Genomic DNA, 24062 nt, shown 5'->3' on the forward strand with positions numbered 1-24062 from the left:
CAACACATGCAGCTGCCTGGTGAGAAGGAGCCGGTGTCCTACCAGCCGCTGCTGCCCAGAACTGGGCCCTCAGGGAGGAGGAGGCAAGAAGATGGTGGACGACCCCAGTGCTGTGGACAGGAATGTGGAGTTCTGGAAGATCAAGAAGCTCATTAAGAGCTTGGAGGTGGGCTGGGCGCGGTGGCTCACGCCTGTAATCCCAGCACTTTGAGAGGCCGAGGCGGGCGGATCACCTGAGGTCAGGAATTCAAGACCCGCCTGGCCAATATGGTGAAACCCTGTCTCTACTAAAAATACAAAATTAGCTGGGTGTGGTGGCACATGCCTGTAGTCCCAGCTACTTGGGAGGCTGAGGCAGAAGACTCTCGTGAACCTGGGAGGCTTATGTGGCAGTGAGGCGAGATCACGCCACTGTACTCCAGCCTGGGTGACAGAGCTGTCTCAAAAAAAAAAAAAAAAAAAAGCTTGGAGGCAGCCTGCAGCAATGGCACCAGCATGATATCACTGATCATTCCTCCCAAAGACCAGATTTCACCAGTGGCAAAAATGTTATTAGATGAGTTTGGAACTGCATCTAACATTAAGGCAGGAGTAAACCGCCATTCAGTCCTGGGAGCCATTACATCTATACAATGAAGGCTCAAACTTTATAACAAAGTACTTCCAGATGGTCTGGTTGTTTACTGTGGAACAACTGTGAAGGAAAGGAAAAGAAAGTCAACATTGACTTTGAATCTTTCAAACCAATTCATACGTCACTGTATTTGTGTGACAACAAATTCCATACAGGGGCTCTTACAGCACTACTTTCAGATGATAGCAAGTTTGGATTCATTGTAATAGATGGTAGTGGTGCACTTTTCGGCACACTCCAAGGAAACACAAGAGAAGCCCTGCACAAATTCACTGTGGATCTCCTAAAGAAACACGGTAGAGGTGTTTTGCCCGTTTAAAAATGGAAAAGCGAAATAACGATGTTCAGAAAGTAGCAGAGACTGCTGTGTAGCTGTTTACTTCTGGGGACAAAGTGAATGCGGCTGGTCTAGTTTTAGCTGGATCTGCTGACTTTGAACTAAGTCAATCTGATATGTTTGATCAGAGGTTACAATTCAAAGTTTTAAAATTAGTTGATATAGGCCAGGCGCGGTAGCTCACGCCTATAATCCCAGCACTTTGGGAGGCCAAGGCGGGCGGATCATGAGGTCAGGCGATCGAGACCACAGTGAAACCCCGTCTTAGCCAGGCGTGGTGGCGGGCGCCTGTAGTCCCAGCTACTCGGAGAGGCTGAGGCAGGAGAATGGCGTGAACCCGGGAGGCGGAGCTTGCAGTGAGCCGAAAAAAATTTGGAGCTATGTTGGAAATTGTCACAGATAAAATGCAAGAAGGGTCTTGGTTTGTGAAAGGATTTGGTGGAAATGGAGGTATCCTGCAGTACCAAGCAGATCTCCAGGGAATGGAATACCAAGGAGACGACAATGAATTTTTTGACCTTGATGACTAGACATGGGTCCGGCAAAACGTGCCTCACCCTCCAGCATCCAACCTAAGGAGCATACCCATGGTGGAATCCAAACAGATTGCTGCCTTACAATTGAAACACTTCCAGAACTTTATCCATGAGCACTTGTTATTGAAAAGACAACCGAAACAAAACCAGACCCAACCCTACACTTTGGTTTGTCATGGTGTCAACGCAGCAGCCTACAACTAAGTTCCTAAATGCCACTTTGGACTAATTTAAACAAGAATCCCAGTTTTTACTTTTACTTGATGGTGAAATTGGTTGCTCTTGTATTTTATGAAAAAAAAAAAAAATCTTTTAAACCTTCATGTACAAAAGTAAAAATATTTTAACTGCTGTAAACCTTCAAAAGGTAATAGAAGTGAGATCATACTGGTTTGTTTCTTATTTTGATTGGAGAAAAATTAAATTGCTGCATTTCGCAGTGACCCATTTACATGGCATTCCCAGCTTAGACTGCATAAGAAATATATGTGGTGAAATGTTGGAACCATTTCTCTCTTGGTCTGTTTAATGTTGAAAGGGTGAGCTAATAGGAGGCAATTTCAACTTCACTCCCTCAAGCTACCCTGTCTCCCTCCAGACTGGCAGTTTCAAGGATGCAAACTCATTGCAAAATCAAACTGACTCATGAAGTATTTGGGCCAGTGCACTGTTTACTGCCATCTGTCTGCTGACACATTTGTGCCCAGCGTTTGGGAGCCCTTTGTATCAACGTTCTGACAAGCGTCCCTATAACCTTAATCTACTCGAAACCAGTTTGGGTTGGATATGATGGGGCTTCTGTGCTATTGCTGGGATTAGGGGAAATAAAACATGCAATTTAAGTGGGGGGAAAAAATCCACCCAAAGGGATACAGGCATCCCTTGGTATATACAAAGGGGTACTGGTTCCAGGATGCTTGAGTATAGCAAAATCTGAGTGTGATGAAGCCCTGCTTTTACCTGCAGAACCTGCATATGTGAAAAGTCGACCCTCCACACATGTGGGCTTTGCATCCAAGGAATACTGTATTTTCCATTTGCATTTGGTTGAGGAAAAAAAAAATCCTGCCTATAAGTGGACCCACACAGTTCAAACTGTGTTGATTAAGGGTCAACTGTCCTACTAAGCAATACAAAGGAATTAAATACTGGTATATGTACACATGAATAAATCTCAAATGTGTTGCGCTAAGTAGCCAGACGCAAAAAGCTGCAAAATATATGGTTCCATTTATTGGGCATTCTGATAAAGACAAAACTATAGGACAGAAAACACTACGGGCTAACTAGAAACAGGCACAGGGCGCTTTTTGGATTGATGGATTGTTCTACAGCCTGATTGTGGATGTAGATGACTGCAGACTTGCCAAAACCTGTTGAATGCTACATCAAAAAGAAGAAATTTTCTCAAAGTTTTAAATTTTATTTTTCCTTTCTTTTTACAGGTGTGGGACCTCAAGTTTTTTTTTAAATCTTCACCCTTACCTCATACATAAAAACTAACTAGAAATGGATCAGAGACCTAAACATAAAAGCTAAAACTAGAAAACTTCTAGAACATGAAAAGAAAAAAAAACAACTTTCTCAAGTCCAACAGATCTTAAAGGTGAAAACAAAACAAAACAAAAAAACAACTTTATGATCTTCAGGTAGACAGATTCCTGATACGATACAAAATAAACAAAAAAAACAAAAAAATGATGAACCGAGTTTCATCAAACTTACAAACTTAAACTTCTTCTGTTCTCTGAAACACGGGAACAACAAAAAAGTCACACTAGGAGAAAATATTCATTATATATACATCTGAAAAAGGTCTTTTATTCAGAATATATAATTCAGTAAGAAGAATCTGATAATCTAGGCAAAAGACTTGAACAGACACTTCACAAACCAAGATACCCAAATTTCCAGTAGGTATACGAAAAGATGTCCAACATTCTTAGTGGGAAAATTCAAATAAAACCACAACCTACCATCTGAGAATAGCTAGAAAGTTAGAAAGGCCGCCAATACCAAGTATCAGGGAGGATGGGCAGGCAGCAACCAAAGCTCTCACGTGCTGCTAGCAGAAGCATAAAATGGTCAAAATGTTTTGGAAGAACAGTTTGGTAGTTTCTCCTCAGTATACACTTAACATATATGTGACTCAGCAATCCCACTCCTAGGTATTTACCAAAGAGAAATGACTGTTTGTCCACAAAGACATTTACTCAAAATGCTCATAATAGCTTTATTCCTAATAGTTAAATACTGGGATAACCCAAATACCCACCAATGGGTGATTGGATAAACAAATTAAGGTATATCCATTCAACAGAATACTACTCTGCAATAAAAAGAAATTATACATGCAACACCATGGATGAATCTCAAAAACATTACGCTAACTGACACACAAAAATGAGTATATACTGTATGATTCAATGTATGTGAAATTTTAGGATAAGAAAAACTAACCCAGAGTGATGGAGAGCAGATCAGTGCTTCCCGGGGAGCCGGGGTAGGGCGTCTGGGACATGAGGGAACTTGTGGGGATGACGGAATGTTTCGTATTTTGATAGAGGTGGAGGTTACATAGGTGCATAAATCTGTCAAAACTCATCCAACTCTACACTTAAAATGGATACTTTATTATATGTAAATTACATCTCAATAAACTTGATTTAGGAAAAAAAGACTTTTTAAAAAAAAAGATAATGCATTTACTTTTTTTTGGAGACAGGGTCTCGATCTGTTGCCCAGGCTGGAGTACAGTGGCAGGATCATAGCTCACTGTATTCAAACTGCTGGTCTCAAATGATCCTCCCACCTTGGTCTCTCAAAGCACTGGGATTACAGGTGTGTGCCACCATGCCCAGCCCATTTACTACTTTTTACTAAACAGTATGAGATGGTGTCTATCAGCTATGTGCCTTTGGGCAGTTCTCCAGAGTCCTTTTCCTTATCTGTAAATGGACATAATAATAGTACCTATCCTATAAGGTGCTTTGTGAGGATTAAATGAAAATACATACCAAACATCTGGCATGTAGCAAGTGCTCAGCAAATCTCATTATTATTAATACTAGTAACACTATTAGTAACTGCTCTTAGGCAGAAATAATCCGCTTAGGATAAAAAAAGTATTTTCAGAGTTATACCTAATAAATTAAACTGAAAAATGACATACAGTAACTATTTCAACTAAAGCCTCAAAATAACACGAGAAAAATAACAAACACATACATATACTCCTAAAGCAGAAAATTACTGTTTCATTTACCCACAGCTGAGTGACTGACGCCACCCACTTCATGTGCTCATGGTTCTACAGTCAACGCTGGGCTCACTTTTAGTTTACTCTTTGGGCTGGTGGTGCTACATAGCTGGGAAGGCGGGGCATTCTCCCTTTCTCTGTGTCTCCTCCTAACATCTACTGCACCTTACTTGAGGCTCCCAAGAACACAAAAGCACAAGCTGCCAACTTCTTAGGGCTTAAAGCCTGGAAATGGCACATCACCATCTCTGCTGCATTCTGCAGGCTCAAGACAGTCACAGGGCAAGCACAGGAATACCAGGAGAGTGCCTCGTTGGGGACTAACAATAGAACAGACACCAGTAAAGCAGACTTGGTTTGTAAACGGCAGAAAAAAGACTGCAGACTCACCTGGGTTATAAATGGAATGGAACCTGAATCACCATTGTTAAAAGGCTGGAATAATAATGAACTGCATAAAGGTTTCTATGTGTTCCTTACACGACACACAATGCCAATCATATGCTTAACAATCGTATGCACCCACTCTAGTAAGAAATGTGTAGCTCCCCCTATGGTAGGATTGTGGTTGTTGCTTTTTCGAGATGGAGGGGTGATATGTGTTGTGTTGTGTGTGTCTATGTATATTACACACACATATATATATTAGTGTCACTAAGGAAGTGTTTTGAAAAGATGTTTCCAATTCTAGTTGGGATACCAATCCCCACATGTCCGTCATACAGAGTCAGATGAGAGTGTGTGATGCAGAACATACACATCTTAATTACTGAACAGAACTTAAAAAGTGAGACACTGTTAGAGTTTACGGAACATTCTCACATGAATTATCTCGCTTGTTCCTGTGAGCTAAGCAGGGTTGACATCATGTTGTTCTTTCTCACACCCCTTCCCCAATTTTAAAAATAGATGCTGGGAGATTTTTAAAAAATGAAAAAATTAAACTGCAATTATTATTATTATGACAAAGACAAGGCAGAAAAAGTAAAACTAGTTCATAAAATTACCCTCTCAAATACTTATAGGTAACCCTACTGCCAGTTATTATGCTACCAGATATATACCACTGAGGAAAATAAGAAATATGTTTAATTATATAACATGAAGGACTCAGTTTCATAAATGAAGAATTTTATTAACAGGATTTTTAAACTAAAGAAAAATAAAGTGCTACCCAGAAAGGCCATAAAACTGTTTCCCTGAAGACTTTAAAAATAGGATATTCATCTCTATAGGATGGTTTAAAGATAAAGCTGAGGTGGAAGGCAACAATAATAGCCCTGATAAACTGCAGGAAATTAAATGTTTAGCAACAATGAAGAATGAGTTTTCCTAGAATTGTGGCCAATCTGGAGAAAAGACCCGGGATACAGGTGAGGGTGGGAAAGAGCTAGAGAAAAGCAAAGACAAAAATTCTCTAATTCTTAACGTATTAAAGAACATGAAATTTAAGAATGATCACAACTAGTAATAACAGAGGATGAGGAAAATGAGATATGAAATAGAGTATACTCATCCGTCAGCCTGAATGGTTAAAACCATTCATATTTTATAAAGATAATTTCTTCAAAAGTTCTTAAAATCTGCACTGACCTCACTAACAACACCAATTCACTCCTCACAATATCTGGGCTGTCTAATATACTGCCCAGTAGCCATACATGGACAGTAAGTACCTGAAATGTGCTCAGTTCCGACTGAGATGTGTCACAGTGTAAGTATGACAAGATGTACAAATATCAACAACATCCATCATGTGTTGAAATAACATTTTGGACATACTGAGCTAAATTAAGTATATTAATTTTACTTATTTCTTTTTACTTAATATGCCCACTGGAAAAATCTAAAATTACATTAGGTTATATGTTTTGGTGTTTTTTTTTCTTTTTGAGACCTCAGCCTCCCACTTTCGAAGAGACAGGGTTTCGCCGTGTTGCCCAGGCTGTTCTGGAGCTCCAGAGCTCAAGTGATCCTCCCACCGTGGGTCCCAAAGCGCTGGGATTCTAGGCGAGCCACTGCACCAGGCCAGATTGTTTCCATTGGACAATGCTGCTCTGTACCCTTGTTAAAGGAATAGGATCATATTATTTGTTTAAATTTAGCTCCCTAAATTTATGCTCCAGAAATACTTCCACAGAAGTCTAAAAAAAAAATGGAAGGTAGGCTCATTTTGTGTACAGCTCAATTTTTTAGGACACTGCTCATACAGAAACATAGTTAGATTAAGAAAGCAATTTATTATTATAAAACATATTCACACATTTTTGTAGCACTGTTATGCAGAATGAAAAGATCTAGAGAAAGAGCCCAGCTCCCCTCCCGGCAAGCAGGAATGACAAACATCCTTGTAGTAAGACACTGCCTGCCTGAGTGGGCAGCGTGAGTGTGTGGGGCCACCTGGGTTCAGCAACCTCATTTGTCTCTGGGGCAACAATCCTGTGGTGTGAGGGTATGCTTGGTCAAATCCTTGGGTGACACAAGGACCCAGGGGCAGCAAACCCTCAGAACCCCAGTTGTAGGCACAGCCACCTGTCTTCGGGACCACGGGAACTGTGCCCTGTGTGGGTGGTTGCTAGGGCCTCTGTGGCCAGAAAGCAAGGAAAGTGTGTGGATCTGGCAGGTGCGTAAATAAATCTGGTCCACCCCTTAAACTTGCTCCTGTTCCATCATTTCTGATTTTAGCCAATGGCAACATGACCTACTCAGGCACTCACATGAGAAATCTGAAGGCTACTTCACAGCTCCCACACTGGTCTTGTCCATTCTCCCTCTAAGGAAATCTCTGATGTGTGTCCTCTTCATCTCATCTACTCTGCGCCTCGGCTGGTCTTCCCATTTCTACTCCCTTACCACCCCTCCCACTTCACAGAACAGCAGGAGGGATGGAAGCCAGGATCAGCACACTACAGACCAGGGGCCAAATTTGGCCTATAGGCTGTTTTGGTTTTGTACAGTCTATGAGCTAAAAATGGTTTTTTCATCTTTAAGTGGTTGGAAAAAGAAACAGTATTTCATGATACTGAAAATCAGATGAAGTTCAAGTGTTATATCCATAAATAAAGTTTTACTGGCACACAGCCACACCCACTCGTTGATGTATGTCTGCGCCTGCTTTCGTCCTACAAAGGCAATGTAGAATAGCTGCAACAGAGGCTACATGGCCTGCCCTGCAAAAGCTTGAGATATTTACTATCTGGCCTTTTACAGAACAAGTCTACCAGCCCCTGGTATAGATCATCATCTTATTTGTTGCTTAAAACCCTTCAGTCACTTCCCACAGTTTCTAGGAAAAAGTCTAAAACTTTTCACAGAGCAGACAAAGCTGTTCTTGATGGACAGTTGGCAAACACATGAGTCCCGACCTCTCTCATTACTCACACCTCACCCTTCTCATTCACTCAGTCAGTCACACTGCCTTTCCTTTCAAGACAATTCTCCCACCACCCCCATCCCCACCTGATGGTCAAGTTAGCCCTGCCTTTGATTATTTCTCTCAAGTACTTACCCCAACTGTATTTAAATAACAATCATCTAGTAGCTGGTTAAAGACTGCCTGCTCCGGAGCCACTGCCTGAGTTCAAAATCCTGGCTTTGTCACTTAACAACAGCTTGACATTGGGCAAGTCACATAAACTTTTTCTACTTCAGTTTCCTTATCTGCAAAATAGGTGTTAACAACTGTACCTACCCGAGTTTAAAGGCTATTATTAATACATGTGCATTAAGATTGTACCCCATAACAGTAAATGCTTCAAAAGCACCAACAATTATTATTCTCAGTAGCAGGAACAGGTTCCTGTGGCTCTCAACTAGATGGAAGCTCTTTGCGGGCAAGGATTATAACTGTCCTAGCTTTTGTGACTGGTACAAAGTAGAGCATTTATTCAAATGCTTAATGAACACCTATTTGAATAACACATAACACTCACAAACTGTCCTCTGCAACCAACAGTTGCAGTGATTCAATCTTTGGGGGCCTGGCCCAAATGTTCTCTTTCAAACAAATGCCAAATGTGATTGAGATTTTAAAGCCAGCAAAATACAGGTGCAGTGGCTCATGCCTGTAATCCCAGAACTCTGGGAGGCTGAGGTGGCTGCATCGCTTGAGTCCAGGACTTCGAGACCAGCCAAGGCAACAAGTGAGACCTCATCTCTACAAAAAAATAAAAAAATAGCCAGGGCATGGTGGCACGCACCCATAGTCCCAGCTACTCGGGAGGCTGAGGCGGGAGGATCATTGAGGCTGGAAGGTTGAAGCTGCAGTGAGCTGAGATCGCGCCAATGCACTGCAGCCTGGGTGACAGAGTGAGACTCCATCTCAAAAAATAAAAAATAAAATAAAAATAAAGCTAGCAAAATAGCCAGACACATTTATATCTAAGATTACAGAAGTCTTAGAAAAGCATTTCATCTCATAAAACTGTATTAACTGTAAAAGCCCATATTTGCATCCCCATTCACAAATTATGTACTATGCCACCAGGTAGTTATTAACATTCAACTCTCAATCCTGCAAAAGGTGGGATTGTGTATCTTGCTAAAACACCAACTTCACTTTCAAATGTCCATGAGGAGTCCTGCAAACAGGTAAGCACAACAAAAAGTGAAATGGGGGAGAGGAAGACTCAATTCTACTACAGATAAGACACAAACCAAGCAAGCACGACACTTCTGAGTGAATTTTATCGATATCTTTAAACTGCCCTGCTTTCTTAACTTGCCCATAAGAGCACAACGTGAAGGCTTTTCTAGCACTTCCTGTTCTAAACTAATACCAGTTTAGATTTAAAGCTCCAATCCTATGGGAACTCCTTTTTTTATAACCAGAAGCCCAACATATACTGAAAAAAATTAAAATACTAAAATAGTATTCCAGGACCTTTAAAATGTTAGATTTCTTTTTTTTTTTTTTTTTTTTTTTTTGAGACGGAGCCTTGCTCTGTCACCCAGCCTGGAATGTAATGGCACGATCTCGACTCACTGCAACCTCCCCCTTCCGGGTTCAAGTGATTCTCCTGCAGGCCTCAGCCTCCCTAGCAGCTGGGATTACAGGTGCCCGCCACCACACCCAGCTAATTTTTGTATTTTTAGTAGAGACAGCGTTTCACCAGGTTGGCCAGGCTGGTCTCGAACTCCTGACCTCAGGTGATCCACTCACCTCAGCCTCCCAAAGTGCTGGGATTATAGGCGAGAGCCACTGTGCATGGCTGATTATATTTAAAAATCAATCCAGCAATTCATGTTAAAAGGACTCAGCAGTTTGCATTCTCACACTTAGCAGTGTGACGAAGATAGACCGTGAGTACTCTATCAATGTTAAGATTTCATTTGGTACTTCAGAATAAATTAGAACTAAGAATACAGGTTCCTTCAAGTACGATCCCTAAAGATTTCATAATGCTCTCACTTGCACAATCATGTGCAAGTTCAGTTCTGATGTATTCAAGTAACTAAGAACAATCCAGCCATGGACACTATTACAGTTGTTATTGCGAACCTGTTATTCTGAATCTTCACCCAAGAAAAGCATTGTGCATCTCCGACCTTCTACAATCACAGGTAGAGGTGGCAGTGTCTCATTCTGTGATGAAGTTGCTATTTTTACTTGTGTACTCCTCCCCACCTTCATCCTAATACTTGCATTTAAAAACTATATTATTAGTATATGGGTCTCTGGTGTCCTGCTACTCTTTGCAATTTTCACTACTCTCTGGGAGCCTCGCCATCACCAGGTCCAAACACAACTCATCCAAAAATGCACCACAATCAGAGGCCAAACCAATAGGCACACAGATACCATAACTCTCCTGATGTTCTCTGGCCTCCCTCGTGCTTCCTTCCATTCTAACCACGCCAAGTTCTTTCCTGCCTTGCCATCTTTGTTTCTCACAATGCTACAGGGCCTCTCCTAGGAGGCTCTTCTAACACTGTGGTAACCATATCGCTGTGAATAGCATTTAGGATGCAGTCACTGTCACTTCAATTTTGCACAGCAGTGAGCAAGATCCTAGCTTACAACAGTTTAATAGTTCTCAAAGGGTGGTCTGTGGACCTCTAAGGGGTTTACCAAAATCTTTTCGGGGGGCTCATGAGATCAAAACGATTTTCATAGCAATATTAAGTTATCATTTGCCTTTTCCACAAAGTTCCCATTTGTACTAAAGGTGCAAAAGCAATGGTGGGGAAAACTGCTAGCTTGGCATCCCTTGGCATGAATCAAAAACAGCAGTTACAAACTGAGTGGTAAGTCACGGTATTCTTTACTACCATGCATTCACAGTGGGAAAAGAGCTGTTTCTACTTAACAATGTCCTTGAAAAAGCAGTAAAATTATATTAAATCTTGACCCTTTGGTACATGTCTTTTTAATATTCTGCATGACAAAATGAGATGTACACATAAAGCACCTCTGTTACATACTGAAGTATGATGGTTGTTTCCAAAAAAAGCACTTGTGCAACCATTTGAGAAGTGATCTGAACTGGCCACTTTTATCATGGAATGCCTTTTCTACTTGCAAAAATGATGACAAACTATCATTATTGCAAATGTGAATAGCTGGCAGACATTTTCTTGGAAATTAAAGAAACAAAACAGTCAATTCAAGTAAAAACTGGTAGCACGTTGCCAAGAAAATTATTTGAACTCAAGGAGGAAATTAGAATTTTGGAAAACTTGGACCACTCATAGTGAACAGTGTTCTAAAACTTAAGACTTTGCAGAGATTGGTGGTGATATTAACAAATGTGATTTTTAAAAATGCTTGTATAATAAAATGTGTCAACATGTGGAAGATCTGCGTAACGATGAACAAATATTTTCCAAATGACCAGTAACGCTACAAAACCAGGCATGGTAGAAGATCCATTCCAAGTACAAAGCAGACCTGCGGAGTTGGGCAAATTCATCAGTATGATCTCAGATTGCATAATATAACTAACTATTCTTTCCAAACTATCACTTGTGAAGTTTTGGTATCAAAGAATACTCAACTACCTAAAAAAGCTATTCAAGTACTCCTTACTTCATTAAAATAACGTTAAGGGAATGAATTCTGGAGCAGATAGGAGAATCCAGCTGTTAAGACATTAAAAGATACCTGCAAAACCGTGAAACACCCTATCAAAATTGCAGTTGCTTTTTTGGCAGAAACTGGCAATCTAGTCCTAAAATTCAATATGGAAATGCAAGGGACTGAGAATACCCAAAAACATCTTCAGAAATAATAAAGTTAGAGGACTCATATGCCCCCTATTTAAAAACCAGCTACAAAACTACAGTAATCAAGATCGTATGGTACTGGTATAATGACAGACATACAGATCAATGGAATGAGTGAGTCCTTATATTTATGGTCACTTCATCTTGGACAAGGGAATTCAATGAAGAAAGAACATTATTTTAACAAAAGAAGCTGGGGCAACTTGATATTCACATGCAAAAGAACAAAGTTCTATCCTTCCCTCACATCATATACAAATATTAACTACAAATAGATCACAGATCTAATGTTAAGAGTTAACAGAATAAAATATCTAGAAGAAAATATAGTAGTAAATCTGTGTGACCTTGGATTAGGCAATGGCTTCTAAGATGTGACACCAAAAGCATAAGTGGCAGGAGAAAAATAGATATATCGGCCTTCAAATTAAAAACTTTTTGTTTTGAAGGACACCACTGAGAAGGTAAAAGGACAACCCATAAACAGAAGAAATTATTTGCAAATCCTATGATACCACTTCACACCCAATAGGATGGCTAAAATGAAAAAGACAGTAACAAGTGTTGACGAGAATGTGGAGAAAATTAAACCCTCATACATTGCTGATGGGAATATAAAATTGTGCAGCTGTTCTGGAAAACAATTTGACAGTTCTTCAAAATATTAAGCACAGTTAACCATAATGACCCAGCAATTCCACTCCCAGGGATGTACCCAAGAGAAATGAAAACATATGTCTACACAAAAGCTTGTACAGGAATGTTCAAAACATTATTTATAGTAGCCAGAAAGTAGAGCTCCAAGTGGTGGCTCACACCTGTAATCCCAACACTGGGAAACTGAGGCGAGAGGACTGCTTGAGGTCAAGAGTTCAAGACCAGCTTGGGCAACAGAGCAAGGTTCCCACCTCTACAAAAAAATAAAAAAAACTAGCTGGGTGTGATGGCGCACACCTGCAGTCCTAGCTACTCGGGAGGCTGAGGCAGGAGGATCACTTGAGTCTAGGAGGTTGACGCTGCAGTAAGCCATGATAGCTCCACTGCACTACAGCCTGGGCAACACAGCAAGACCCTGCCTCAGAAAAGTAAACAAATAAAAAATGATTGCCAAAAAAAAAAAAAAAAAGAAAAGAAAAGAAACCATCCACATATCCAATTGACAAATGCATAGAAAAAATGTGGTATGCTCACATGATGGAATATTAGTCAGCACTAAACAGGAAGAAGCGACATATGCTACAACATGAACGAAACTTGAAAACATTACACTAAGTAAAAGACGCCAGCCCCAAAAGACTACTTATGTATGTTCTTATTTATATGAAATGTCCAGAGTAAGTAAATTCATAGAAACAGAAAGATTAGTGGTTGCCAGGGGCTGACAGGGAAGCAGGATGGAGAGTGACTGCTAATGAGTACAGAGTTTCTTTTTGGGGTGATGAAGTACAGAGAGATATAACCCATATGGACAGCAAAATTACATTTGGCACTGGAAAGTCATAATCAGAAATCTGAATTCTGATTAGGCTCTTGTGCAGAACAATGAATGAGACTGAAAAACAGTAATTTCAAGTTTCAATACAAAGTGGCCACTTCAGGACTACCCCCACCCACAAGTATACAACATCAGAATATTAAGCACCTGCATATACAATTTCACATACTGGTAGATTTCATACATAGCAAATATTGTTTTGCCTTTCAATTTTTCAATAAAAAGTGTCAACAAATGATAGGTTAACTTAAAAAATAAACAGTAAGTCGGAATCTGCTGGGAACAACCAAATATTTAATGACATCTTTCCTCACGAAGACTCTAAATACTACCTAAAACATTTTGACAAAGTAATAATTTGAGTACTTTTGCTGAATTGCCTTCTTCCAAACCACAAAGCTGTTTCATTTTCCCCCTATGATCTTTCACATGCCTGTGATCCCATCCCTCTTATTAACCTTATGTAAGAGGCTTATATACAACAACCAGCTTTTGATTATGGTCTAATGGTAAACTAGGTTACCAAAGCTCTCTGTACAGGTAAAGTCCCAGTGAAAGATGTACCAGGCTGAAGACAGTTTATGTAACACTACCATTTTAACTTGATTAAGTTGCGTTACTTTCTATCGCGGGACTACTCCGTTGTGGTAGAAATAATGGAATGTCAGGGAGCTGGTACTTTTGGCCACCACGGAAACAGTTAATACAAAACACTCCCTGAAAGCCAGACTCCCAGAGTTATAGGTGACGTGTCCTTAAAAACTTTAACACTGTAAATAACATGAAAAGTACAGGGGATTGGGAGGGACAATTGTATAGATTACCTGAGAATTCTATCTTCCCTATTGGTAGTTCTGACAACACTCAAAAAAACAAAAACAAAAACAAAAAAAACAAAAAACTGAAAGCCAAGTAGTGGGCTGGGTATGGTGACTCACGCCTGTAATCCCAGCAATTTGGGAGGCCGAGGCAGGTGGATCACGAGGTCAGGAGTTCAAGACCACCCTGGCCAAGATGGTGAAACCCAGTATCTACTTAAAAATACAAAAATTAGCTGGGCCGGGTGGCAGGCGCCTGTTATCCCAGCTACTTGGGAGGCGAGGCAGGAGAATCGGTTGAACCTGGGCGGCAGAGATTGCAGTGAGCCCAGATCACGCCACTGTACTCCAGCCTGGGTGATAGAGTGAGACTCTGTCTCAAAAAAAAAAAGAGAAAGCCAACTAGTAAAACAAACTTAGCACTTTGTTGTTTTATCTGAAGACAACTTTAAAAATAAAGTTTGTGGTATGACAAAGTCACAATGACAAGTATCCTACTAGTCAAACTGGCTTAATGTATTTAATCAAGAGAACATTCTAAGAAAGGTGTGGAGCCTTTTTATGTGGCTCTACCCCCAGAATATAGGACAAAATAGCTCAGCATCACAAAATACCACAATCTAGAAACACATGTACTCAGATTTCTCTGGTATAGCACCATTTGCAAGCAAACATACCAGTAAGCTCCCAGAGAAGTGAGCATGCTGAGTAATTTTCAAAACGGTGGCTTACTAGAAGAAACCTGCTGGCAAAACCTAATCTCCTTCCCCTAAAAAAGACCCCACAAACTACAAAATATCCCGGCTCATAATACACTTTAAAATCAAATGCGGCTGGGCATGGTGGTTCATGCCTATAATCCCAGCACTTTGGGAGGCCAAGGTGGGCGGACCACCTGAGGTCAGGCGTTTGAGACAAGCCTGACGTTTGGCCACGTGGTGAAACCGGTCTCTACTAAAAATACAAAATTAGCCGGGAGTAGTGGTGCACGCCTGTAGTGCCAGCTACTCTGGAGGCTGAGGCAGGAGAATCGCTTGAGTCCGGGGCATGGAGGACGCAGTGAGCCGAGACCGCGCCATTACACTCCAGCCTGGGTGACAAGAGCGAAACTCTGTCTCGAAAAAAAAAAAAAAAAATCAAATACAAGATTGGGAGCAACTTAACCTCTCCAAAATCGTTTAATATGACTACGCCTGAAAATAAATATGGAGAAGTGGAGTAGGTTGCAGGAATATGAAGTACTGAAGACAGAAAATAGGGACTAAAAGTGGCCCTGTATCCCACCGGAGACTAAGTACAGTATTTCACAAGCAGCAGTTTAAAATAAATGTTTGTAAGGAGAAGGCTAAGGGGTGGCCTGTCACATCTCCGTCCTCAGGAGGACGCTGAATAGAGGGAAGATAAAACAGAATGGATTTCAACTGGACATAAGGAAATTCTTGAGCAAAAAAAAAAAAAAGTGATAAAACTAGCCCTGCTCACCAAAGACTAGAGCTACCATTTCAACATTTTAAAAGGGTAAATCAGTCAAGATCTTTAGGTCATTCTCTTGGGTTGAAATCAGGTAGCCGAGGTATTTGTTGCCTATAACGTGATTATCCAGGGGGCTACTATTTTCAAATAGTTGCCAGTAAGTACTTACTTGACTGACTAGGGAGGGCTCACCCAAGAGCCAGGACACCTCGCGTCCCAACTCCTCAAAACGCAGAGGAGGAAATCAAGAGAACAGAGACAAGAGCATGGATTCAGGCTGCCAATAAAGGTTGGATCCCAGGTTCCATGTTGATATTTTAACAGTTAGTGACTTTGAACCCCTCCATTTGATTCGTGGTTACTTCCTGGCTGCAGCTATTAAAGCTGCCACCTATTCAGCCCCTCGGATTCAGCACCGCGTCGCACAAGAGTTCCCCTACGACTCTAGGCACCCCGCATCTCTAGCCAAGCTTCTTTCAGCCCTTAATTTCCCCCCGGCTCTCGACGGAGGGTGGTAAAAGGATGAGTAAGCATGCAGTGGCTGATCTTGGTCAAAGAGCACAGACCCTGGCACCGGCGGTGGAAAGCGCAGTTGGGGAGTGCATCCAGTGAGCGGCAGGCAGGTACAAGCTTCCCATGACAGATAGTCACCCCGTTCCGCAATCACCGGAGCCTCTGAACCCTCGCTTTCACCTCCCCATCCCCCCAACTGTGGCCCGATGCACGTCTTCTATAGACAGTTACTTCAAAACAGCCCGAAAAGATGAACGTAATTTCTCCAGGCTTCCGGATGTCGGGAGACAATACAGCCTCACCCTGAAGCGTGTCTAAGTTCAATCGCTCTGGGTTCTCACAGGCCAGAAAACCGCTCGTTCTGTGACACCCCGTCCGCCCCCCAACCCGACCCTAAGCCACCTTATTCAGCAATAAGGCGACTGCTAGGAACCGTTTCAAATGTATGTCAACCTTTTGGGGGAAGAAAAAGAAAACAAAAAGACTTTGGAATTACTTCAACAGCCTGGTTGCAAGTACCTGACCTTATTCCTTCCCGAAGAAAAATAGGGCACCGAGAGATCAGACATTCCTTTTTCTCTGTCTTCCTACCCAGGCCTCCAGCAGCATCTCGAGGGCCTCCAGAAGGGCCTCTTTTGGGGGATCACCTAGGTTTCCTATGCAGAAAACTTGCGTTCAGTGCCCAAACGTCCTCTAAGTCCCTAGTTTTCTTTACAAGGGTAAACTTCACCACAGATGGAATGAAGCCGAGGTGCTGCTTCCTTTGTTAAAATCCCACGGACCTTCTTTTCATTGCACCGGGGGCGGGGTGGGGGAGACCGCCAGCCCCGGTCACGCGCGCCCGCGGCGAAGGCGGCGAGGCAGGTGTGACTCCCTCGCGGCAGCCTCCAGCGCGGCTCCCCGGCGCCGCCTCACTCCCTCAGACGAGCCCCGGACTCCTCGGCGGCCGACGGCCCCCGCCCCAAGCCTCCCACGCCCTCCGCCCAGCCGCCACCTGCCCGCCCGGCCCGCGGAGGGCGCCCGGCTACCGCAGCTCCTAGACCGGCGAGGACGCCGCCCCGACCGCCACCACCTCCGCTCAAAATGGTGGTTACGAAACGCGCGGCCCCCGCCCGCCCCGCCACATGGCCGCGCCGGCTCCAAACTTCGCAGGCCCGGCCGCGACCCGGCTCCCAGGCGAGGCCCCGGCGGTGAGAGGAGGCCGCGCGGCCACCGGCCACTCACCTACAGACCGGTAGCCCAGGATCGCGATCTTCCGGGACTTGGACTGCGGCATCTTGGCGGCCTCCTCAGCCCCGGCCCAACCACATCAACCGCGGCGGCGGCGGCGGCTCCTGCTGCTGTGATCGGCGGCGGCCGCGCCGGGAGAGAGCGGCATACAGAGCAGGGGCGGCGGCGGGCGCGGCTGCCTCTAGCTCGCTAGCTCGCGCGCTCCCAACCGCCCGGAACCGACCGCGCGGCGGCGCCCCTCCCCCCCACAACACGCCCACGTGACCGGCCGGCGTCAGCACCGCCCCTCTTCGCGCCGTGGCCCGCCGCCTCCGCCCCCCGAAATTCGCGGGGGGTGCGTCGGGGCGACGTTTTACTTTAAAGGCAAAAAAAGGGGACGCCGCGATGCCCCTAGAAAAGTCACGACTGAAACTCGCTGCGTCATGACCCTCCCACCTTCTTCCGCCGCTTTTTAATTACGCCATTCTCCCCGAGCGCCGATTCGACAGCTCCTGCACAGCCGCGCGATGACGTGTCGGAAACTCCATCTCCCATTGGGGGAAGCAAGGAGGCGGGGATGGGGGGCGGGGCTGCCCGCCCAGGAGCTAAAAATACACCGCGCTGCTACCGCGCGGTTGGGCGCCGGCTAGGTTTGAAGGCTTCAAACTTCCAACCGGTTGGGGCGGGCGGGAGAGGCGGAGAGACAAACGGTGGCTCCCTGGTGATTGGCTGGAACGGAGCGCAGGGCGGGGCAATAGGTGGGAAATGCGGTGATTGGCGAAACGCTGAGCGGTTGGTGGGTTCGCGCCCGCTAAGCCCGTGAAGGGCGTGAGGCGCGTGGCCGGGGCGGGCGGCGGGTGGGCTGGCTCCTCCCTCGGGGGTTTTTTGAAAATTCTCCTTGAGCTGCGTTAGCGTTCGTGTCTGGGTTTGAGGATGTAGTGGTGACTAAGCGTCGCCCACGGCCGAAGGACTGTGGGAAGCATGGAGTCTGCGTTAATTCAAAGTGTTAGGAATTTCTTTAAAAACAGGGCGGGCCTCGTCAGTTCTGGTGTCCGCTTCGCTTCGCGCGGAGCTCGGCGCACCTCCTGGAACAGCGCCGGGGCGGGAAGCCGGTTCTCCGCCAGCGCCGGGGCGGCTGGTGCGGCGGGCAGGCCCGAGCCGGGTGCCAGGAACGCCTCGGGCCGCGGTGTGGAGGGGCGGAGACCGTGGTGTGGGCACAGCCTTCCCAGGGGTGCAGTGCAGAGGGGCGCGGGAAGGGAAGCCGGGCCGGGAACGCAGGTGCCGTTGAGGGACCAGCCTGCAGGCAGGCCCGGCGTGGTGGCCGCTGGAGGGCTTGGCACTTGCCGAGTTAGCAGAGGCTCCCGCCGCCGGGGAACCCGCCCCTATTCTGCCCAGGCTGTTTGGCAGTGGGGACCTGCAGAGGCCGGGCATGGCCCTTCGCCCTTTCCCAATGATCAGTGGGGAGGAATGAAGCCAGGGGAAGCTGAGTGGCAGGCCTTGAATTCCAGCGTAGGAAGGTTTAGAGGTGATTGGAGTCGTATTGGAACACCCAGCCCAAGAGCGACTCCCTCCAGCTTTCCCACGGAAGCACTCCGATGAGGGGCTGGGGTGTGCATTCTTGTCCTCCGGGATCTACAGATGGAAGCCCCAGGCAGCCAGCCGGAAGTGATCAATGTCTGGAAGTTCTATGTTTCCACGAAATGTTGAGGTTTACGCTATAGTTATTTTAAGTATTTTAAAATAAAGGTCTTAAAATGCACTCTCCTGTAAAATATGTCCTTTTTATTCTGTGGATTCGGATACCCTCACCACGGTGTTTTTGAACAGATGCTACTAAATTCCTTGCATTATAAAATCAGTTTAGTTTTACCTTTTTAAAAAAAAAAATAGAACAGAATAGAAAACTGCGTTATGCATAGTAAGGGTAAGTATGTGTCCTCATTAGTACAGTGGTGAGTTAAAAAAAATGAGTAAGGGTAAGTTTGTGTAAGTGCATATGTAGATATATATGTTTGTAGATATGCTATATATGTATTATTGTATGTTGGGATTTACTGTAAAGTTGTTTTTCTTTTTTTTTTTTTGAGTCAGAGTCTCCGTCGCCCAGGCTGGAGTGCAGTGGCGCAATCTCGGCTCACTGCAAGCTCCGCCTCCCGGGTTCGCGCCATTCTCCTGCCTCAGCCTCCCGAGTAGCTGGGACCACAGGCGCCGGCCACCACGCCCGGCTAATTTTTGTATTTTTAGTAGAGACTGTTTCACCATGTTGGCCAGGATGGTCTCGACCTCTTGACCTCATGACCTGCCCATCAGCCTCCCAAAGTGCTGGGATTACAGGCGTGAGCCACCGCGCCCAGCCTCATTGTGAAGTTTCTTACAGTGGGTTGCTTCAAAAAGTTTGAAAGCATTACCCTAGCCTGAGAATATTGGTAATCCAGATGTGAAGCACAGTTGTAAAGGACAACCTCATTCAAGAAGTTTTCCAGGCCGGGTGCGGTGGCTCACACCTGTAATCCCAGCACTTTGGGAGGTCGAGGCAGGCGGATCACAAGGTCAGGAGTTCCAGACCAGCCTGGCCAACAAGGTGAAACCCCGTCTCTACTAAAAATACAAAAATTAGCCGGGCGTGGTGGCAAGCACCTGTAATCGCAGCTACTCGGGAGGCTGAGGCAGGAGAATTGCTTGAAACTGGAAGGCAAGGTTGTGGTGAACCGAGATAGCGCCACTGCACTCCAGCCTGGGCGAAACAGCGAGACTCTGTCTCAAAAAAAAAAAAAAAGTTTTCCAGTTGCTGTCTTCAAGCCCTTTAATGTAGGATCCGAAGGTTTAGAAGATTCCTTTATTCCAGAGTGGGGAGAATTTGTTTGGTTTGAAAAATGACTTAGCCAGCCTGGGGAACATAGAGAAAAGCTGTTTCTACAAAAAAATACAAAAAAAATAGCCGGGCGTGGTGGAACGTGCCTGTAGTCCCAGCTACTTGGAGGGCTGAGGTGGGAGGATCACTTGAGCCCAGGAGGTCGAGGCTGCAGTGAGCTGAGATGGTGCCACTGCACTTCAGCCTGGGTGACAAAGTGAGACCTTGTCTTAAAAAAAAAAAAAAAGAAAGAAATGGCTCAGATTAGCTACAACAGTAGGGACTCATTGTCTGAATTCACATGGAAATACCTGACTGCAACCAGACAGGAACAGTGTTGGAAGAAATGGACTTGCTTTTGTATTCAAAGTAGCTCCCTTATTGGTGGCTAACTCGGTCACCTTTGACTTTGCAGCAGCTGGAAGGTCTGCTGCCACCAGTCAGCTTCTCGGCAGCAGGTCCTGCTTGTTCGGGACTGCTCCTCGAGGCCTCAGCCTGCTGCCTTCTCTCTGTGTGTACTTCCACTTCTGTTCCCTTTCCCTGCGAACTAAGAACTATGTGTCTTCTGTTAAGTTCCCAGAGAGAGAACATCATCGGTTCTGGTAATTCCCGTCGTCCCTTGAGTGAGGAGCTCACGCTAAGCATGTAGATTGTCCAGAGGGGTCTCTGCTGACCTACACCTCTGATGGCTGGTGGTTATGGAAGTTCTCTGAAATTTGGACATCTGATATTATGGGGTTTGTATTAACTTTCTATGAGCATTTCCAAGCCCAGTATCTGATTTCTAGTTCTAACATATTTGTTTTAAGTACCAGAGTTAATGTACAAAACTTTTCTCCCCCTACCATTGGGTTACACCAAGAGCAGAGTAAAAAACCATTGCTGTGATTGTTTTTACCAAAAGGACATTCTTTTATGTGGAAAAGGGTGACCCCAATGAAAGTAGACATTAAGGAGTTTTGTGGTTTGGTTTTTAAAAATATTTGATGAGGGAAGAATGGAGAAGAACCAGAGTCCTCTTGATCTTGGCATAAGCCAAATCAGACTGAACTGTTATGGCTCACATTGGTATCATTCAAAATCAAACAATGCATGCAAAGGTTATTCGATTATGTGGTCATCTTATTGGAGTCAAAGGGGCAGGTCCTTTGTGGATGGAAGAGGGGTTTCCTCGGTGGGGAGTTGACTGTCCTGTCCGCAGAATCATAGGATGAAAGCCATCCTGGGAAAGGTGAATCCCCTGAATTTCACTGGGAGGAAGGAAAATCCTGCCCTCTCTGACATACGGGATCAGTTTGGTCTGAACTCTGAGGTATGGAGTTGCAGGGAGTGCTCCCAGAAGAGGGAATGTGGAGTAAGCCAGCCCTAAGTCCACGGAGGTAGGCCATGTTTGAGAGAGGGTCGGCTCAGCAAAGAACTCTGAGGACAGGTCTGGGGTTATACAGTAGTTGTAAATTGTTCTCAACTGTTCTCAATTGTTACAGGTTGAATTTGTCCCCCGCCAAAAGATACGTTGAAGTCCTACCCTTTCAGAATGTGACCTTATTTGGAAATAGGCCATTGCAGATGTAATTAGTTGAGATGAGATCATATTGGAGATGTGGCCAATCCAGCATGACTAGTATCTTCATAAGAAGAGACACAGACATGCAAGAGATGGTCAACATGAAGACCAAGGCGGAGACTGGAGTGATGTCTTAAGCTAAGGAACTCCTAGGGTTACCTGAACCTGGAAGAGGCAAGGAAATGTCCTTTCCTAGTGCCTTCAGAGGGAGCAGGGCCCTTCTGACACTGATTTCAGGCTTCTGGCTTCCAGAACTGTGAACAAATTTATCTTGTTTTAAGCCACCCAGTTTGCAGCACTCTGTTATGGCAGCTATAGGAAACTAACACATTAACTGTCCTCAAGTTTTCAAGAAAGTTTCATTAAAAGTTCAAATCTGGTTTCTGCTGGGCTGTGAATGAAGTCGGCTTCTCCCATCCCCAAGACCAGGATGTTCCTAGTAGGAGCCTTCACCAGCAGCGGGCTGCCAAGCGCAGCAGTCTCCTGAGGTTGCTGGTAGCAGTGGCCAGGCAATGTGGTTGGAGCAGAACACACACGTAGGACCTGTTCTTAGCACACGTAAGAACCTATGCAAAGGCACCTGGGAGACATGCAGGAAGAGCCAGGAGGCCCCTTCCTTGCAATAAAACAGGTGATGGCTCATGCCTGCACAGCTTGGATTACATGTGATCCTCAGATGCGTCTTAGATGTGGATTTAGTCACAGGGTTAGTAAGCCACTGAGATATGTTAATAATTAACATTTGAGGGGCGTATTCACTATTGGTTCATCCTCCTATGTGAAGAGTTGTCTTATTCAGCATATTGGGTGCCAGAGAGCTTCTTCTGTTGTGCTGTGGGGGAAAAAAAGTAGAACTTCTATCTTAAACATTTTTCTTTAAAAACAAAAAAAAATTGAGCTTTGCTAATATGTAATATATGGACTGACCACAGCACTCTCACTCAGTCTTATGGTGGATGGTGGCATGTGATGACCGATACATATATCACAACAGAGAGGCATTAGCACCATTGCCTTGAGTGTTTAGTGTTGAGAATTTTATAATATATTGCTTGTCACATGCTTGGTTATAAGGAACTACAGAATACATTACTTAATTTCTGCTAAATTAAACCAAACCTCACAAAACAGCCATTGGCCTAAAATATTACCTTCAAAGAAACCATGAATTAACGATGAGAATAAGTATGCAATATAAGCATATACTAAGAAAAATGGCAGAACTGCCACCTCTTCCTGTATGAGCTCTTTGCAGCTACATTAAAGGTAAACATGATGGTCTAATCATATCTGACAAGAAAATCACCAAAAAAGTGAAATATGACAAGAGCACTTAAAATATGAATTCACATCTACTATTTCTGATGACTAAGTGTAACTACACTTTGAGATACTTGCTAATGATATAGTGTCCCTTACAAATAGCAAGATGTTTACAAACTAAGCCTCCAAAACATGAAGACAGACATGATATACACATTTTACTACCACCTTTTAAAAAAAAAGTGCATATCAGGCTGGGCGTGGTGGCTCACATCTGTAATCCCAGCACTTTGGGAGGCTGAGGCGGGCAGATCATGAGGTAAGGAGATCGAGACCATCCTGGCTAACACGGTGAAACCCCGTCACTACTAAAAATATAAAAAATTACCCGGGTGTGGTGGCGGGCACCTGTAGTCCCAGCTACTCAGGAGGCTGAGGCAGGAGAATGGAGTGAACCTGGGAGGCAGAGCTTGCAGTGAGCCGAGATCGTGCCACTGCACTCCAGCCTGGGCAACAGAGTGAGGCTCCATCTCAAAAAAAAAAAAAAAATGCATATCAAAACTATATCAGTGCAATAAGCTGCTGCACCCATCACCTGCTTCAATATTTACTGAATCACAGACAACCCTGTTTGTTTGTTTGTTTGGTTGGTTGGTTTTGTGTTTTTTTTTTGAGATGGAGTCTCGCTGTGTCACCCAGGCTGGAGTACAGTGGTGCGATCTTGGCTCACTGCAACCTCTGCCTCCCAGTTTCAAGCGGTTCTCCTGCCTCAGCCTCTCAGGTAGCTGGAGTTACAGACATGTGCCACTACACCTAGCTAATTTTTTGTGTTTTTAGTAGAGACGGGGTTTCACTATATTAGCCAGGCTGGTCTTGAACTCCTGAC

The 24062-nt window shown here is 44.3% G+C and overlaps 1 protein-coding gene and 1 pseudogene across 1 annotated transcript in view; one reads left to right on the forward strand and one right to left on the reverse strand.

The window, feature by feature from the left end:
* RHEB (Ras homolog, mTORC1 binding) overlaps nucleotides 1-17952 on the reverse strand; it is a 53252-nt gene extending 35300 nt beyond the window's left edge. The window contains exon 1 of the mRNA XM_032762254.2: nucleotides 17514-17952. Coding sequence (XP_032618145.1) covers nucleotides 17514-17565 — 52 coding nt within the window. The 5' untranslated portion in view covers nucleotides 17566-17952. The remainder of the gene's footprint in view (nucleotides 1-17513) is intronic.
* Nucleotides 450-1163, forward strand: LOC116814553 (eukaryotic peptide chain release factor subunit 1-like; annotated as a pseudogene).
* Nucleotides 17953-24062: the final 6110 nt, after the last annotated feature.

Source organism: Hylobates moloch, unplaced genomic scaffold, assembly GCF_009828535.3.
Source record: "Hylobates moloch isolate HMO894 unplaced genomic scaffold, HMol_V3 SCAFFOLD_1, whole genome shotgun sequence".
NCBI lineage: Eukaryota > Metazoa > Chordata > Mammalia > Primates > Hylobatidae > Hylobates > Hylobates moloch.